Source organism: Bos taurus, chromosome 9 (genome assembly GCF_002263795.3).
Source record: "Bos taurus isolate L1 Dominette 01449 registration number 42190680 breed Hereford chromosome 9, ARS-UCD2.0, whole genome shotgun sequence".
In the NCBI taxonomy this organism is placed as follows: domain Eukaryota; kingdom Metazoa; phylum Chordata; class Mammalia; order Artiodactyla; family Bovidae; genus Bos; species Bos taurus.
Genome location: NC_037336.1, coordinates 12958915 through 12978067, shown reverse-complemented (window position 1 = coordinate 12978067; position 19153 = coordinate 12958915). Strand labels below are relative to the sequence as shown.

Below are 19153 nucleotides of genomic sequence, written 5' to 3'. Positions count from 1 at the left end.
TAGCTTGTTTTTTTTTAAATTACAAAGATAGGTAAAAGTAGCCTATATCTTCAAAAGTATCAGTACTATTAAGGCTGAGGAATTATTCCAGATTAAGAAGAAATGACAATTAAATGCAATATATGATCCTAGGTTGGAAAAAGAACGTTGGGACAAAAAAATGTATTGGGGTGGTCAGAAAACTCTATGAATTTTATTTTCGATAACAGCACTGTGTCAATGTTAAAGTCCCCAAATTTCATCACTGCATTGAGGTTACATGAGGATGTCTTTGGGCTTAGCTGAGATGCAGACTGAGGTATTTAGAGGTAAAGGGTCATGATCTCTGCAACTTTTAAATGTTTTGGGAAAAGAAAAAAGAATAAAAATAAATGTGTATGTTACTGTTCTATATGTTAAATATATGTATCTATGTCTATATATATGGAGAGGGCAAGTAACAGTCCTACAACTTTTCTGAAATTATTACAAAAAGTTTAAATAGGTAAAGTTATCAAATCAATGAAATTTAAGAATTTATGGGATTTTGGGAGGGAGGTGGAGGGAGGGTCGGGATGGGGAATACATGTACACCCATGGCTGATTCACGTGAATGTATGGCAAAAACCACCACCACTTAAAAGAATTTATGAGGAAATACCCAAGTAGCCAAATCAGCTACTCCTTTTAAAGAACACATTTTTGTGCCTTAATTAATAGTGATGAAAAATGAATACCAAAAAAGTCTATATTCCCTATTTAAGGCCAGATTTTCATAAATTATCTCACCTTAATCCACACTGTCTGATTGATAAAGCTGAAAGGTATTGATGGATTATCTGGTGTCTGCTTGTTTAGAATGCTGAAATTAACGGATTCTTTGGCAATTCGGGGTGGAGTCCCAGTCTTCAATCTTCCCACCACAAACCCCAACTTCTCCAGGGTCTGAGCCAACCCTACGGCAGGCTGATCCCCTAAACGTCCTGCTGGATGCATTTCCAATCCGATTACAATCATGCCTCTCAGGAACGTCCCAGTAGTCAGAACCACACTCTCTGCATACACTTTACTTCCATCAGCTAAAGGACAGGAAAGAGAACAAAACTCATGTCCTAATTGTCACCATGGGTCAAATTAGAATGTTACGCTTTTGTAGGAGAACTACAGAAAAATTCATCTTTAGAAACCTGAAAAAGATTTTAAATCAGTAAGAAGGCTACATGTCATCAATCTAAAGAATGCAAGAAAGCTGAGACGGAGAGCATAATGTATTATCACAGGTACACATGTTCCTAAAGTCTTGTCAGCACTGAATAGCTGGTCTCAGTTAATTTTTAAAATTAATTAAATTTAGACTTCTAGTTAAATTTAACAGATCCCACCTCACATGATTTCTTCTCCTTCTTAAAATTCCAAAAGAAAATAAAGGAGCAAAAAAGATATGAAACCATGAGAACCACAAGAATGGAAAAGAATTTGTCAAAAGATGAAAAATTTCAAATATTTTTGAAAGATAGAAAGTGGTTGGGGGGGATGGATAAATCAGGAATTTGGGATTAACTTATACACACCAAAATAAATAAAATAGTCAACAAGGACCTACTATATAACACAAGGAACTCTACTCAATATTCTATAATAACCTACAGTAGAAAAGAACCTGAGAAAAGAATGGATATATACATTATATACATTTAACTGAATTGCTTTGCTGTACACCTGAAACTAACACAATATTGTAAATCAACTATACTCTACATAAAATAAAAATTTTTTTTGAAGTGGTTGGAAGAGTGATAACTGATTGAGCAGAGGGGAGAATGCTATAACTCAAGAACCTGAAGAGAACATACAGATGACAGTGAAGTACTCTGCCCTGCAGCGACACAGAAACGGGAGGACTGAGTGTGAAAAATGTGGGAATGCAGCTGGGGGCTGAAGAGGAGAAAGAGCTGAAAACCACATATAAAGGCTTGTCTACAGATGGATCTACCATACAAGAAAATGTGGGTTAATTCCTTGGGTAATAGAAAGTTACTGTTAATGGGTACAGTATTTCAACTAAATTTCCGAAGTTCTAGAAATGGAGAGTGGTGACAGCTGCACATCACTGTGGGGGTACTTGAGGGCGTGGAACTGTATACTTAGAAATGGCTACAGTGGCAAACTTTATGCTATATACATTTTACTACAATAAAAACCCGATTATTAATAAGCTATAATGGAGAAGACTGAAAAAGAATATATCACTTCACTGTACATCTGGAACACTGTAAATCAACTACACTTCAGTAAAAAAAGTTAATTAAAAATTGTATTGTTGGGCCCATAAAATATAGACAAGGTCCAAGAAATAGCGTTTGAAGATACTAATTTAAGTAACAAGTAAAAATAATTAAAAAACATAAAGGGCTACCTTAATAAAAACAATATAATCATCAAGTCTGGCGAGGAAAGGAGGCAGAGAGAAAAGGAAATGAAAATAAAAGTAGTAACTGTTCAACATAGGGAAGTCAGGAAACACTGACAGAAGAAAGGGAAGATGGGGTGTATTATACAAAATCATAGTTACTAAGGTAATCACAGAACAAAAGCCATGAACTTATAAGAAAGAAACATAGCTCCTAAAAGGCAAAGCAAACACAGATTAAGTGGTTAAAAAAAAAGTATAGCAGAGTGTGTACAATATGTTACTACTGTGTGTGGGGGTGGAATATATATACCTCTGCATGAAGTCAAGGATAAAATCACAGACAGAAAGACCACGCCAGTGCCTAGGAATGCTCCTGAAGAAGGAAACCGGCTGCCTGGAGCACAAGATGAGAGAGAGACCACCTTTTCACTCTGCCTTCTTTCATCCCCTTTAAACTGTTGATGATGCAAAAGGAACATTTAAGTTTTTAAATACCTGGATTGAGTTCTTGACTGTGATATTTTCTAGCTGTGGGACTTGGGGAAACTACTTGAACTTTACGAAAGTTGGCATTCTAATCTATAAAAAAGATATGCCTACATCATAAATATACTTATATGGAATTTTAAAAATTCAGGTGGAATATAGAGCAAATTGAAAATTTTTTCAGATCCCTGGCTTTAATTGTCTGTGGTAAATGGCAATTTATTTTTTCTTAAAAAAATTTTTTTAGGCATTAGCTGGCTGCAGCTACCATGTTTTTTTACTATTAATGTTGCAGTTATTTATTAAGTAATTAAGTATAATTATTTATTAAATATTTTATTGTAATCTGTTAAATCCTTACTATATGCCAGCCTCAACATTAAGTCACATTTTTCACATTTCGTGAAATATACATTACTCTCCCAATTTTGTAGATGAAGAAACTGAAACCCAAAGCTAAGTCTGAACACTAGTCTAATTCCAAAGCACCTTCTCCAGTCAATGTATTTTCTTTTTACTCTTTGAGTCCACCAAATTCCTCACAGTAAAGTTTGAGCAGTATCTTTCTGCTTTTCTTCATTTTGTCTTTCCTTTTCCTTTTAATCAGAGGATAACTGCTTTACAAAGTTGTGTTGGTTTCTGCCGTAGAACAACTATATGAATCAGCCAGATGTACACACGTCCCCTCCCTCTTGAACCTTCCCTCCGACTCCCCACCGATTCCACCCCTCTAGGTTGTCAGAGCCCTGGATTGAGCTCCCTGTATTATACAGCAACTTCCCACTTGCTATCTATTCTACACCTGGTTTTGTATACATTTTAATGCTCCTCTCTCAGTTCGTCCCACCCTCTTCTTCCCCCACTGGGTCCACAAGTCTGTTCTCTATGTCTGTGTCTCTACTGCTGTGCTGCAAATAGGTCCATCAGTATCATTTTTCTATATTCCATATTGTGCGTTAATATACAATATTTGTTTTTCTCTTTCTGACTTATTTCACTCGTTTAACAGGCTCTAGGTTCATCCACCTCATTAGAACTGACTCAAATTCATTCCTTTTATGGCTGAGTAATATTCCATTGTGTATATGTACCACACTCTTTTTCTCCATTCATCTGTCGGTGGACATCTAGGATGCTTCCGTGTCCTGGCTATTGTAAATAGTGCTGCAATGAACATTGGGGTACATGTGTCTTTTTGAATCATGAAGTTTTCTCAGGGTATATGCCCAGTAGTGGGACTGCTGCATCGTATGGCTACCACAGTATTTGATTATTGTTTTTACTTGTAACACCGGATATGTTCAATGCCTATGTGGGATGGGAGTTATAGGTAATATATTTGTTATGATAGCACTCTCAATGTAAGTAATTCCTTATCCAACTGACACACTTTCTTGACTAATAACTCTAATTTTCCTTGGGTGAAATATACCAATTAAAAATATTTATCTTCTCACACCAATTTGAGGCCATAGAAGGCCATTAGGATGAAGTTTTGGTCAATGGACTTCAAGAAGATGCTGGGCTAGACGTCTATTAATAGGAAAGTGGAAATCCTGTTTAAAAGGAAATGCACCTTGTTTGCTCTGTCTTTATTTGGTCTTTACCCTTTCCCTCTTTTTCCTTTTCTTTCTGATAATGGATGCCTGGATATGTGACTTTGGTCTTGTGAACACTGGGATGAAAGCTACAGCCAAAGGTGACAGAGCAGGACAATGGAAGGGCATGGGTGTCTGGTGACATGGCTAGGACTTCCAGGTGGACTGTCTACCCATGTCCTTCTTATCGTGTAAGACAAACACACTCAATTATTTCTAAGTAAGAAAATTAATATGTATATCCCATTCTAAAAAATGTCTATAATAAAATTTAAACAGGGAAAATAAGTTAATAAGTATTTTAAATGATGAATTTTTTATGGCTGATTTGAGATGTTGTATGGCAGAAACCAATAAAACATTGTAAAGCAATTATCCTCCAATTAAAAAAAAAAAGGATAAATTTCTCCAGTGCAGCCCCTCCTACCACTTTGTTCCTAGAAAGCTAACAGTCCAGTCCTCTGGCAGAAGACTGATTCTTCTCTTTAGGACTAACAGACATAGATGTTTGGGAATTCCCCAAAAAAAGGCCAGTTCAATCCCTAATCATCAGACTGTACAGAGTCAGTCAAGCCATAAAATAACTATGCACACACAAATCTTCCAATTAGTGTTTGCAGTGAAGGCTAAAAGAGCTAAAGTGGTTAAGTCTTTAAAGGGAGAAAACAGAGATAAATTGCTTTTCCATTCTTCTGTAAAAAATATGTGCATGTGCAATTTTATTTAAAAAATTAATATGTAACTCAAATAAAAACATACATAATAATCTTGTAAAATATAAATTTAAAATGTTTAAAGTCAGAACTAAGAAAAATAAAAATTACCACAGAAATACCAAGAGGAAAATACATAATTTTGCAGGCTATAGAGTCCCAAAATAAGATGGTACAGAAGGTGAGCTTCATGGTAAAAATAAAATGAGGAATAGGATTTTTTCTATACAGTTTCCCTCATACTTGAGCAGAAAACACAACAATTTCCTAAAATAAGCAAAACATCTCCATACACTACTCAGGATAAAATTTTCACATGGAGTTTGATACTGTTATTATTATCTGTAAGCAGTACATACCCAAAACAACACCACTGACACGGTATTTCCCAGTGTGCTCAGGCTCTGGTTCTGTAAGAATGAGATCTTCTACAGCTCCCTCCTGAACAGTAAGCAGCGGTGTATTTAGGATTTCTTTCTAGCAAAAGAGAATGCAAGTTGAAAATAACTTGTTAAAAATAACTTGCATGTTAAATAATCACTACAATCCTTCCTGTTTTCATGCCCTGTTCTTACCTGCATGTTCTGCTTATAAAGCTTCCTATCAATTTGAGCTCTCAGACCCCAAACAGCTGGTCCCTTGCGCCGGTTTAATACTTTGTAATGTATACCAGACTGGTCACAGATTCGAGAACACAGGCCATCCAAGGCATCGACTTCCCTCATTAAATGCCCCTTTCCAATGCCACCAAAGGAAGGATTACAGGACATCTGACCTAAAGAGAACAGACATAAACAAAATAAATATACGAGCATCTTGCACACAGTGCGTGCCTGATAGGAAAATGTCTGTACAAGTGACTAGAATCATGTGATTAAAAATAAAAAATGATGCAAACACTAAAACTGCTGAAGTCCCAATGGGATGCAAGAGTTATTCAGGGCATTGTGGAAGACAAACAACTGCTGGACGTTTCTTTTGAATCTGTCTCTTGTACATATTTTTAGCACTTCATTATGCTGCTTCTTCCTTTACAATGTGATTTTGAAAACCTTACCTCATGAAACCTTCCTAAATCAAGCATAATTTAAGAGATTTCTTTGTACTGGTTCACAGTTATAATTAATTATGTCTTCCATAAAGGCCATCTGCTGATCCTGTGACCAGCATTAAGGCCTCCAAAAGTTTTCACGGTCTCCAGAGGGAGGCTGAATAGTGCCGTCCTTATGAGCATGGGTTAGGAGCAAGGCAGAGTTCTGGTTCAGCTCCTATATTCACCACTTAGAAGCTCTAGGTGATCTTGGTAAGTTGTCTAATATTCTGTATCTCAGTGTCCCTACTGTAAAAACAGGGATGACAACTTCATAGATTATCTTCCTCCTTCCTTTGATACAGAACCACTGTTTATTTAGGTAAACACTCTTCCTGATGAGGCTTTGTGCTTGGGGAGTGTGACCTAAACTATTTTAGGGATAAATCTTTATTGATCTAAAGTAATCCTGTTCCTACTTGCCAGTGAGTGGTTTAGTGTTAAAAGACTCTTCTCTTTCGTCATGAATGGCAAACAAGAGTTTGTCAAAAAGCACTATTTCCCAGGTTATTAATAAAATAAAAAATTTTCTACCTCTGACTTTATTATGGCAGATGATACGACGGAATTGATACAGGACAATTCCTGCATTCTGTATTCCTATGGAAGTTTAACCTTCTAAGTCAAAGCTATCTTTCTGAGAACAAGCAGAAATACTTCATACTCCATGACATCAAAGTACCTTAAAAAAAATGAGACTTTGATTTTAAGATAGAACTGTCATTCATTAAGCTCATTTATAAGAGTTATTACATATCTCTGAAATTCATTTATTTAAAAAGATAACATAGGTCACATTGTATTGGTATAAAAATATAAATACATGTTTTGATGGGAATTCCTTTATCCTTGACAAAGCTACACCACTTATAGTATTATCTTATCATCTTAGTTCAATAATACTTTTTTGTTCATTCAACTTTTAAAATTATTATTATTGAAATGCAGTACCTGGTTTTTACTTGGGTAATCACATAGCCTCTATCCAAAAGAATCGCTGTTAACAAAAGTATATATTTCTCCACAGTTATAAACTGAATGGTTATTTCTAAACAGTATTTCAGTACAGAAAGCATTGTTAACATTTCAATTACAGTTCCCTCGTAAGCAAAATGCACAAGGAAAGACACAGGCATGCATAGTTTACAAGATAGTGTCCTAGCTGGCATCTATGATGATGCCACAGAGGGGTCTTGCTTTAAATAATGGCCGTCCAACCACTGCTTGTGAAGTGCCAAAAAGCACAGTCGGGTCCTGACCATAAAATTGGGGAATAAACATTCAGTACGAATATAAAATACAATTTAAAAAGTAGCCTCGTTCTTCAAAAGGGTTCCACAAAATCTCGAGAAAAACACAATGGGTATTTAATAAACGAGCACTAATAACGTTGATTCACTCTAACCGAAACAACAAGCTAGTAAAGGGCAAAAGGCAAAATTGAAATGAAGTATCACCAGTATTAAGAGTTTGCTCTTTTCTCAAGGCACCTCTCCCTCAACCCTCCTCCAACTAATTATTTCTGTCAACAGCAGCACAATTCGTGGTCCACAGAACAGCCGAAACCAGAGTTCTGGCCCGGTCCCGCTTGATCTGCGAAACACACATCAGGCTAAAACGACATTCGGTAGGATTCTCACCAGAGTAACTGGAGGAAAAGGCACTGGGAAGGGGAGAAGGAGGATCCTGGCAGCGTGCGTCTCTCTGCAAGCCTCACACCGCGCCACTCACCGATGGTGTCCACTCGGTGCGTGAGCAGCAGAGTCCGGGAGCCGCACCGAGCTGCGGCGGCAGCGGCTTCGGTCCCTGCGTGTCCTCCGCCGATGACCACAACGTCGAAGTGCGGAGTCCAGGGCGCCGCGCTGTCACCGCCGAACCGGACCGACGCAAGGTGCTGTTTGGTGAGGGAAGCCGCGACCCGGCGGCCACAGCCTCGGATACAGAACATTGCTGGAGAAAGGCAGTCTGTTAACTCGGATCCTGACACTAGCGAGGGGAAAACACTTAGGAGAGAAAGCCTTCAGGAAGCAGCCATCTTGCTATGATGTCACAGCGTCACGTCTACGTCCAGCGTCGCCGCTGATTGGCAGTTTGGCGCGACTTTCCTGGCGAAGCGCGTTGGAGTGTGTGCACGTGGATTGGTGCGTGTGTACCTCGTTTCTTGCCTGGCGGAGGCTGTTGGATTACCTGTGGTTGGAGAAGGGGACGACGAAGGATGAGATGGTTGGATGGCAACACCAACTCAACGGACATGGGTTTGGGTGGACTCAGGGAGTTGGTGATGGACAGGGAGGCCTGGCGTGCTGCGGTTCATGGGGTCGCAGAGTCGGACACGACTGAGCGACTGAACTGAACCCCGTTTCTTCCTGGCGGAGGCTGTTGGATTACCTATGGTTCTGGATTTGGGGGCGGGGGGGCGGGGGGCGGCACTTCTACTCAGTCATCTTTTGTCCTTTTAAGCGAATTGCTGCCCTAATCACTAGGTGACTGCCTACAAACAATAATTTAGGTCCCTTTGCTTTACATGAGTCTTTGAAATTTGTGGTGCAGCCATCACCTTGCCTCTGTTTATGAAGATTGGGATAGATTCCAGAGATATTCAAATGTATTTGTGGATGAAAGGTTCATGAAGCCTAGTTAGAAGAACTGAAGGGTTGAAGGTTAAATGTCCAGCCTTAGGGAACTGATAGTTTTAAAACCTCTATGTGGTCAGGTACATCCCCTGCTCTGTGTGCATGCCCTAGTTAGCCAGTGTCTACCTCACCTACACCCTACTCACATGACTGACCTTCCTACATACTCTTGCCCCAGGCCTTAGCTGGTGACCGCTAAGCAAAGGGCTAATGAGAGGGTCATGTCCCAGTTACTTCACCATGTAACTGCTAACCTCTCCCTTCCACTGGGAGCGAATTCTGCTGCTGTGGTCTGTCCCCCCTCCAAGGTACGCAGTGGGGTGTCTCTTGAGGACCTTGCTGCAGACAAGCAAGCACTCCTGTCCCTTAAACCATTGACGTCTCTGTGCTGACTCCAAGATGTTTCTTCAGTTTTGAAGCTGTGCAAACACACCCTGGTTAGGGGGAGGAGGGTAGTGTGCAACCCAACACCTTCCTTAGAGAGGAAACTTATCACTGGTTGGATTGTGAAACGATCCATGTGGCTGTTTTATTATTCTGATTATTAATATCTATTGAATACATAATTTTTGTCATTACATTATTAGTAAGTATTTTTTTATACACAGTTTAAAGCTTAAACAGAAATACAAAACTTTGAGTTAAGGAACTTGTAATTTCCATCGGGCCTTCGGACTTTCATCTCTGTAATAATTGTCAGTATTTTGTTGCTCAGATCAGATCAGATCAGTCGCTCAGTCGTGTCTGACTCTTTGCAACCCCATGAATCGCAGCACGCCAGGCCTCCCTGTCCGTCACCAACTCCCGGAATTCACTCAGACTCACGTCCATCGAGTCAGTGATGCCATCCAGCCATCTCATCCTCTGTCGTCCCCTTCTCCTCTTGCCCCCAATCCCTCCCAGCATCAGAATCTTTTCCAATGAGTCAACTCTTCTCATGAAGTGGCCAAAGTACTGGAGTTTCAGCTTTAGCATCATTCCTTCCAAAGAAATGCCAGGGCTGATGTCCTTCAGAATGGACTGGTTGGATCTCCTTGCAGTCCAAGGGACTCTCAAGAGTCTTCTCCAACACCACAGTTCAAAAGCATCAATTCTTCGGCGCTCAGCCTTCTTCACAGTCCAACTCTCACATCCATACATGACCACAGGAAAAACCATAGCCTTGACTAGACAGAGCTTTGTTGGCAAAGTAATGTCTCTGCTTTTGAATATGCTATCTAGGTTGGTCATAACTTTCCTTCCAAGGAGTAAGCGTCTTTTAATTTCATGGCTGCAGTCACCATCTGCAGTGATTTTGGAGCCCAGAAAAATTAAGTCTGACACTGTTTCCACTGTTTCCCCATCTATTTGCCATGAAGTAATGGGACCGGATGCCATGATCTTTGTTTTCTGAATGTTCAGCTTTAAGCCAACTTTTTCACTCTCCACTTTCACTTACATCAAGAGGCTTTTGAGTTCCTCTTCTCTTTCTGCCATAAGAGTGGTGTCATCTGCATATCTGAGGTTATTGATATTTCTCCTAGCAATCTTGATTCCAGCTTGTGTTTCTTCCAGTCCAGCATTTCTCATGATGTACTCTGCATATAAGTTAAATAAACAGGGTGACAATATACAGCCTTGACGTACTCCTTTTCCTATTTGGAACCAGTCTGTTGTTCCATGTCCAGTTCTAACTGTTGCTTCCTGACCTGCATACAGATTTCTCAAGAGGCAGATCAGGTGGTCTGGTATTCCCATCTCTTTCAGAATTTTCCACAGTTTCTTGTGATCCACACAGTCAAAGGCTTTGGCATAGTCAATAAAGCAGAAAGAGATGTTTTTCTGGAACTCTCTTGCTTTTTCCATGATCCAGCGGATGTTGGCAATTTGATCTCTGGTTCCTCTGTCTTTTCTAAAACCAGCTTGAACATCAGGAAGTTCATGGTTCACATATTGCTGAAGCCTGGCTTGGAGAATTTTAAGCATTACTTTACTAGCGTGTGAGATGAGTGCAATTGTGCGGTAGTTTGAGCATTCTTTGGCATTGCCTTTCTTTGGGATTGGAATGAAAACTGACCTTTTCCAGTCCTGTGGCCACTGCTGAGTTTTCCACATTTGCTGGCATATTGAGTGCAGCACTTTCACAGCATCATCTTTCAGGATTTGGAATAGCTCAACTGGAATTCTATCACCTCCACTAGCTTTGTTCGTAGTGATGCTTCCTAAGGCCCACTTGACTTCACATTCCAGGATGTCTGGCTCTAGGTCAGTGATCACACCATCGTGATTATCTGGGTCATGAAGATCTTTATTGTACAGTTCTTCTGTGTATTCTTGCCATCTCTTCTTAATATCTTCTGCTTCTGTTAGATCCATACCATTTCTGTCGTATATCAAGCCCATCTTTGCATGAAATGTTCCTTTGGTATCTCTGATTTTCTTGAAGAGATCTCTAGTCTTTCCCATTCTGTTGTTCTCCTCTATTTCTTTGCATTGATCGCTGAAGAAGGCTTTCTTATCTCTTCTTGCTAATGCCTCCTAATTTTTATTTATTAATTTAACTGCACCAGGTCTTATTTGTGGCATGCAAACATAGCTGGAGCATGTGGAATCTAGTTCCTCTGACAGGGATCGAACCCAGGCCCCCTGCGTGGGGAGCGTGGAGTTTTAGCCACTGGACCACCAGCAAAGTCCCAGTGCCTCATTTTTTATAGTTATACTAATGCTACTATTATTTTGCACATGTAATATATTACATGTGACTATATTGTTTTTTAGTTTGCTACTTTTTTAAACAATTTTTTTTTTACTATCTCTATTGCCAATATGTATGAATCTATCTCACTTTTTAGTGATATAGTCAGTTGTTTATATGAACCATAGTTTATTTTTGAGCGGATGGCTATAGCAGTTGATTGCTAGATGGTGGGCATTCCCGGTTTCCATCCTGCGTTCCCTCAGGGCTCACCATCCAGACGTGTGGTGGCTTGATGGCTCCAACATCCTTTGTTTACTGATATGGCAGGCAGCACTCTTAGTTCGCATTTCTAATTTTTTGATATTATGGTCATCTTTGTACATGTATCTTTTAAAAGTTATGGGACTCTTGGGCTTCCTTGGTGGCTCAGTGGTACAGAACCCACCTACCAATGCAGGGGGCACGAGTTTGATCCCTGCCTGATCCAGGAGGATCCCACCTGCTCAGAGCGACTAAGCCCACGTGCCACAACTTCTGGAAGCCCGTGCACTGCCACTGGAGAGTAGTCCCCGCTTGCCGCAACTAGAGAAAAAGCCCTCACAGCAATGAAAACAGCAGAGCCAAAAATAACTACATAAAAACTATTTTTTAAAAAAGTTATGGGACTCATTATAAATGAAAATTCTGGGTAAAAGGACTCCTCAATGTTTAAATTTTTCATAACTACTAAATTAACTTTCTAAAATCTTTGTGTCAGGTTGCATGGACAGTGTAAGATTATTTCATCTCATCGTAGCCAGCACTGGATTTTAATTAAGTTTTAATTATAAATGTATTTTCATTATCTTTTAATGAAAATATGGTCATACTGTGATCTATATACACTGTTTTGTAACTTTTTTCACATAATAGTTTATCATGGACATTTTTCTATGCCAAGGAATACAGGTTTATGTCATTTTCAAGGCTACACAATGTACTGTTTTATTAATAAGTATTTTAAAATTAGTAGCTTGAGCCTTTGATTAGAGAATCACAGGCCTACATCTTCAATTTGACTCTTCCCTTTACATGGTGCATATTTATTTATTTGTTTTTAACTATGTATGTATGTATCGGCTGTGCTGGGCTGTGCTGCTGCGTGGGCCTTCCTCTATTTGTGGCCAGTAGGGGCTGCTCTCTAGTTGCGGTGCACAGGCTTCTCACTGTGGTGACTTCTCTTGTAGAGGACAGGCTTTAGGCGTCAGTATTTGCAGCTCCTGGGCTCTGGAATAAAGCCAAAGTGAGCTGCAATACAGAGGGCATGATCCTGCCCAGGACAGATGATAGGAAATGCTTGCTTCTTAAAAGAACTGATTTATGAAATGGACTTGAAGTCAGTCATCCTAAAAGGAAAGCACAGTGGTTGGATTGCTTATTATCTGGCCTCCAAATACCTTCTTAGTCTTTTTTCTTTTGCATTTGCTGTTCCTTCAGCCTGTAATACAGTTTTCCTTTAACTCTTGCCCTGCATCCACATCTCCCCACAAACTTTATGGTATTTCATACTTAAAAAAAGAATAGCATTCAGCACAAAAGGAAGTTAATTGTAGGCAAGAAGGTGGATATTTGTATGTTAATACTTTCCCCTTCACAGCTGTTTCTTTTTTGTAATACTGGATCATAACATTATGTGTTTCACCTGTACCATATTATGGGCTTCCCAGGTGGCACTAGTGATAGAGAATCCACCTACCAATGCAGGAGACACAAGAGACACAGGTTCAATCCGTGGGTTGGACCCCTGGAAGAGGAAACGGCAACTCACTCCAATATTCTTGCCTGGAGAATTCCGTGGACAGAGAAACGGGCTACGATCCATGGGGCTGCAGAGAGTCAGACACAGCTGTGGACCTGAGCACATGTACCACACTGTGTCTTCTCTGTATACACCACAGAAGGGTATTCACCAGCAAAAGTTTAGTTTCCATCAGTCACCATAGAGTTCACCCCCTTTACCCATTCACTTTCCCTTCACTCCCTTTCCCCTCTGGTAACCAATACTCTGCTCTGGATATCTGTGTGTTTTTGTGGTTTGCTTAGTTCACTTATTTTGGTTTTTTTAAATCCCACCTATGAGTAAAATCATATGCTGTTTGTCTTTCTCCATCTGACTTATCTCACTTTGCATAATATCCTCAATATTGTTGCAAATGGAAAGATTTCATCTTTTAATGGCTGAGTAGTATTCCATTGTACATATAGACCCATCTTCTTTATTCATTCATCTGTCAATGGGCACTTAGGTTGTTTCCATATTTTGCCTATTGTTAATTTTAATAATACTGTGGTGAACATAGGGGTACATATCTTTTCAAATTAGTGTTTTTTTCCTTGGGGTTCCCTGGTGGCTCAGATGGTAAAGAATGCCTGCAATGCAGGAGACCTGGGTGTCAGGTTGAACCTTGATACCTTCATTCTGTCAATCCCCTGCCACTCCCTCTATTATGTGGAAACAGCGGGAAACATCTTCCTGCAATGTTCCTCCAGCAATTTCTGCTGAGAAAAGTTACCATAGTGGGCACTTTCAAAGAGAAATGCTTGGGCTTCCCTGGTGGCTCAGCTGTAAAGAATCTACCAGCCAACGCAGGAGACACTGGTTTGACCTCTGGTCCAGGAGTGTCCATATGCCGTGGAGCAACTGGGCCCATGAGCCACTACTAGTGAGCCCAGGCTCTAGAGCTGGGCTACTACTCCAGGATGTCTGGCTCTAGGTGAGTGATTACACCATTGTGGTTATCTGGGTCATTAAGATCTTTTTTGTATAGTTCTTCCGTGTATTCTTGTCACCTCCTCTTAATATCTTCTGCTTCCATTCGGCCCATACCATTTCTGTCCTTTATTGTGCCCATCTTTGCATGAAATGTTCCCTTGGTATCTCTAATTTTCTTGAGATCTCTGGTCCTTCCCATTCTATTGTAGAGTTGGGAGCTGTACTACTGAGCCCACATGCCACAACTACTGAAGCCCGCACATCTAGAGCCCATGCTCTGCAACAAGAGAAGCCACAACAATTATAAGCTTGAGCATTGCAACCAGAGGGTAGACCCAGCAAAGGCAAAAATTTTTCTTAAATATATAATTAATTTAAAATAAAAGAGGAATGCTTAGAGGAATTCTGTTTATCAGTAAGCTTTTATTGAAGGGCGTGTTTGAAGCTGAGAGGCATTAAGGGGATAACTCACCCTCTTCCCCTGGGTATCCCCTCCTTTAACTTTTGCTCAAGTGTCATTCTCTCACTATTTTACTGAGAGTGAAAGTTGCTCAGTCTTGTCTGATTCATTGTGACCCCATGGACTATACAGTCCGTGGAATTCTCTAGGCCAGAATACTGGAGTGGGTAGCCCTTTCCCTCTCCAGCCCAGGGATCAAACCCAGGTCTCCCACATTGCAGGTGTATTCTTTACCAGCTGAGCCACAAGGAAAGCCGAAGAATATTGGAGTGGGTAGCCTATCACTTCTCCAGCGGATCATCCTCACCCAGGAATAGAACCAGGGGTTCTCCTACATTGCAGGCGGATTCTTTACCGATTGAGCTATCAGGAAAACAATAGAATGGGAAGGACCAGAGATCTTAAGAAAATTAGAGATACCAAGGGAACATTTCATGCAGATGGGCACAATAAAGGACAGAAATGGTATGGGCCGAATGGAAGCAGAAGATATTAAGAAGTGGTGACAAGAATACACGGAAGAACTATACAAAAAAGATCTTAATGACCCAGATAACCACAATGGTGTGATCACTCACCTAGAGCCAGACATCCTGGAATTCGAAGTCAGGTGGGCCTTAGGAAGCATCAACCATAGCTAGTGGAGGTGATGGAAGTCCAGTTGAGCTATTTCAAGTCCTGAAAGATGATGCTGTGAAAGTGCTGCACTCAATATGCCAGCAAATTTGGAAAACTCAGCAGTGGCCACAGGACTGGAAAAGGTCAGTTTTCATTCCAATCCCAAAGAAAGGCAATGCCAAAGAATGTTCAAACTACCGCACAACTGCACTCACCTCACACGCTAGCAAAGTAATGCTCAAAATTCTCCAAGCCAGGCTTCAACAGTACGTGAAGCGAGAACTTCCAGATGTTCAAGCTGGATTCAGAAAAGGCAGAGGAACCAGAAATCAAATTGCCAACATCCGTTGGATCATCAAAAAAGCAAGAGAATTCCAGAAAAACACCTGTGTCTGCTTTATTGACTACTCCAAAGCCTTTGACTGTGTGGTTCACAACAAACAGACTGGTTCCAAATTGAGAAAGGGAAAGGAGTACATCAAGGCTGTATATTGTCACCCTGCTTCTTTAACTTATATGCAGAGTACATCATGCGAAATGCCAGGCTGGGTGAAGCACAAGCTGGAATGAAGATTGCCAGGAGAAATATCAATAACCTCAGATATGCAGATGACACCACCTTTATGGCAGAAAGCAAAGAGGAACTGAAGAGTCTTTTGATGAAAATGAAAGAGGAGAGTGAAAAAGCTGGTTTAAAACTCAACATTCAGAAAACTAACATCATGGCATCTGGTCCCATCACTTCATGGCAAATAGATGGGGAAACAATGGAAACAGTGACAGACTTTATTTTCTTGGGCTGCAAAATCACTACATATGGTGACTGCAGCCATGAAATCAAAGGATGCTTGCTCCTTGGAAGAAAATCTATGACCAACCTAGACAGCATATTAAAAAGCAGAGACATTGCTTTGCTGACCAAGGTCAAAGCTTGGTCAAAGCTTCTTTCATAGCTTCTAGTCAAAGCTATGGTTTTTCCAGCAGTCATGTATGAATGTGAGAGTTAGACCATAAAGGAAGCTGAGCGCCGAAGAATTGATGCTTTTAAACTGTGGTTTGGAGAAGACTCTTGAGAGTCCCTGGGATTGCAAGGAGATCCAACCAGTCAATCCTAAAGGAAATCAGTCCTGAATATTCATTGGAAGGACTGATGCTAAAGCTTAAGCTCCAATACTTTGGCCACCTAATGGGAAGAGCTGACTCATTGAAAAAGACCCTGATGCTGGGAAAGACTGAAGGCAGGAGAAGGTGATGACAGAGGATAAGATGGTTGGACATGAGTTTGAGCAAGCTCCAGGAGTTGGTAATAGACGGGGAGGCCTGGCATGCTACAGTCCATGGGGTTGCAAAGAGATACGACTGAGCAACTGAACTGAATTGAACACTATTTTAGAATTGTATGATTCCTCATTCCTGATTTTTCTTGCACTATTTTTTTCCCCTGTTATTTCTTGCACTGTTTTCCCCTGGTAGCTCAGACAGTAAAGAAGCTGCCTGCAAGACGGGATCCCTTGAGCCCCACCTTGGGGATCTCCAAGAGCTCCTGGAGAAGGGAATGGCTACCCACTCCAGTATCCTTGGACAGAGGAAACTTGCAGACTATAGTCCATGGGGTCGCAAAGAGTCGGACATGACCGAGCAACTAACATTTCACTTCAACCCTAAATGGTCCCATGTTCCATAAGTTATTTGGGATTCCTTGGTGCCTCAGGTGGTAAAGAATATGCCTGCAATGCAAGAGACTGTGTTTGATCCCTCAGTCGGAAAGATCCCCTGCAGAAGGGAATGGCAACCCACTCTAGTATTCTTGCCTAGAGAATTCCACGGACAGAGGAGCCTGGTGGGCTACAGTCCATGGGATCCCAGAGTTGGACATGACTGAGTGACTTCCACCTTTTTTTAATACAGCTCATCATTTTCTGTGATATGGAGTAATTTATGTATGTATTATTTTATTGTGTGTTTTTTCCTGCCAGAGTGTAAGCTCTAGGAGGGCAAGATCTTTGTTTGTCAGTATATCCTGAGCGCCTAGGGTTGAGCTTGGCACATAGTATTTGTGCCAAATATTTGTTGAATAAGTGAATTACTGAGATAAACATGGGACATAAAAGAAAAGATATAAAATCATCTAGGTAAAATATATACCCACAAGCAAATCTCTTGTTTTTTCCTACCTGATAAAGTCCAAACTCCATATAGTCATTCCTTCTGTGATTTGGACACTGATTGTTGCTACAAGATTGAGCAAGGAATAAGTTTTCCTCTTTTGACAGGTCAGCAGAAGAGGTACTTGACTGTGGTCTGGTGGCCTGTTGCTTGCATGCTTTTGGTTAAGCTAACACTGCTATTGCTAAGTCACTTCAGTCGTGTTCAACTCTGTGGGACCCCATAGATGACAGCCCACCAGGCTCCCCCGTCCCTGGGATTCTCCAGGCAAGAACACTGGAGTGTGTTGCCATTTCCTTCTCCAATGCATGAAAGTGAAAAGTGAAAGTGAAGTCGCTCAGTCGTGTCCGACTCTTAGCGACCCCATGGACTGCAGCCTACCAGGCTCCTCCATCCATGGGATTTTCCAGGCAAGAATACTGGAGTGGGGTGCCATTGCCTTCTCCGAAGCTAACACTAGTGCACTTTGAAAACAGCTAGAAGACAGCATTCTCTAGTACTCTTGCCTGGAAAATCCCATGGATGGAGGAGCCTAGTGGGCTGCAGTCCATGGGGTCTGGAAGAGTTGGACACGACTGAGCGACTTCACTTTCACTTTTCACTATCATGCATTGGAGAAGGAAATGACAACCCACTCCAGTGTTCTTGCCTGGAGAATCCCAGGGACGGGGGAGCCTGGTGGGCTGCCATCTATGGGGTCGCACAGAGTCGGACACGACTGAAGCGACTTAGCAGCAGCAGCAGAAAACAGCATTAAGCCGGCTACCTCGGCATTTATAGGATTTCAGGACAGGCATGGAGCCCTTGGAGGACAAAAACAGAATCACAGAGCAGAGGTCTTCAACGTGGAAGAGGCATACTCCTGCACATCCTGGAAGACAGTCCAAGGGACTGTGATTTTAAGGAAATGGCTTCCACCTTTCAGCTTCCGTTTTACTCTTGCCTGAAATTGGTCTGCTTGAGAAGAAGTCTGACTACACACTAGTCCTCCTTCCATTTTACAAAAGAAAAACATCTTTTAAAATTCAGAGAAGGATACATCAAAATACTGGTTTCAAAGAAACCTTTTCGAAAAGTAATCAAGGCATTTTGTCCCTTGACAGATCAATGGAAAACAATGTGTATTATATACATACATATCAGTTCAGTCGCTCAGGCTCAGTCGTGTCTGACTCTGTGACCGCATGGACTGCACCACATCAGGCCTCCCTGCCCATCACCGACTCCGGAATTTGCTCAAACTCATGTCCATCGAGTTGGTGATGCCATCCAACCATCTCATCCTCTGTCGTCCTCTTCCCCGCTACATACATATAATACAATGAAATTATTCAGCCTTAAAAAGGAAGGCTGAGGCCTGCTACAACATAGATAAACCTTGAGGACTTTATATTGAATAAGCTCATCATGAAAGGAAAAATATGTTTCCACTTACATAAGGAACCTAGATGGTCAGATTCAGAGACAGAAAGTAGAGTGCTTTCCAGAAGTCAGAGCAAGCAGGAGGGAATGGGGTGTTTAATGGGTAGAGTTTCAGTTTTTCAAGATGAAGAGTTCTTGAGACTGAT

At 41.0% G+C, this 19153-nt stretch overlaps 1 protein-coding gene across 3 annotated transcripts in view; it reads right to left on the bottom strand.

Annotated features, from left to right (window-relative positions):
• Positions 1-8336, bottom strand: part of MTO1 (mitochondrial tRNA translation optimization 1) — a 30306-nt gene extending 21970 nt beyond the window's left edge. Inside the window, exons 1-4 of one of the 3 annotated variants that reach the window (XM_059889783.1) lie at positions 8011-8336; positions 5765-5964; positions 5549-5666; positions 769-1058 (exon numbers count right to left, since the gene is read on the bottom strand). In XM_059889783.1, coding sequence (XP_059745766.1) covers positions 769-1058; positions 5549-5666; positions 5765-5964; positions 8011-8227 — 825 coding nt within the window. In that variant the 5' untranslated portion in view covers positions 8228-8336. Of the gene's footprint in view, positions 1-768; positions 1059-5548; positions 5667-5764; positions 5965-7919 lie in introns of all 3 variants that reach the window. The other 2 variants (NM_001076069.1, XM_005210645.4) reach the window with 2 other exon arrangements.
• Between the last annotated feature and the right edge of the window lie 10817 nt (positions 8337-19153).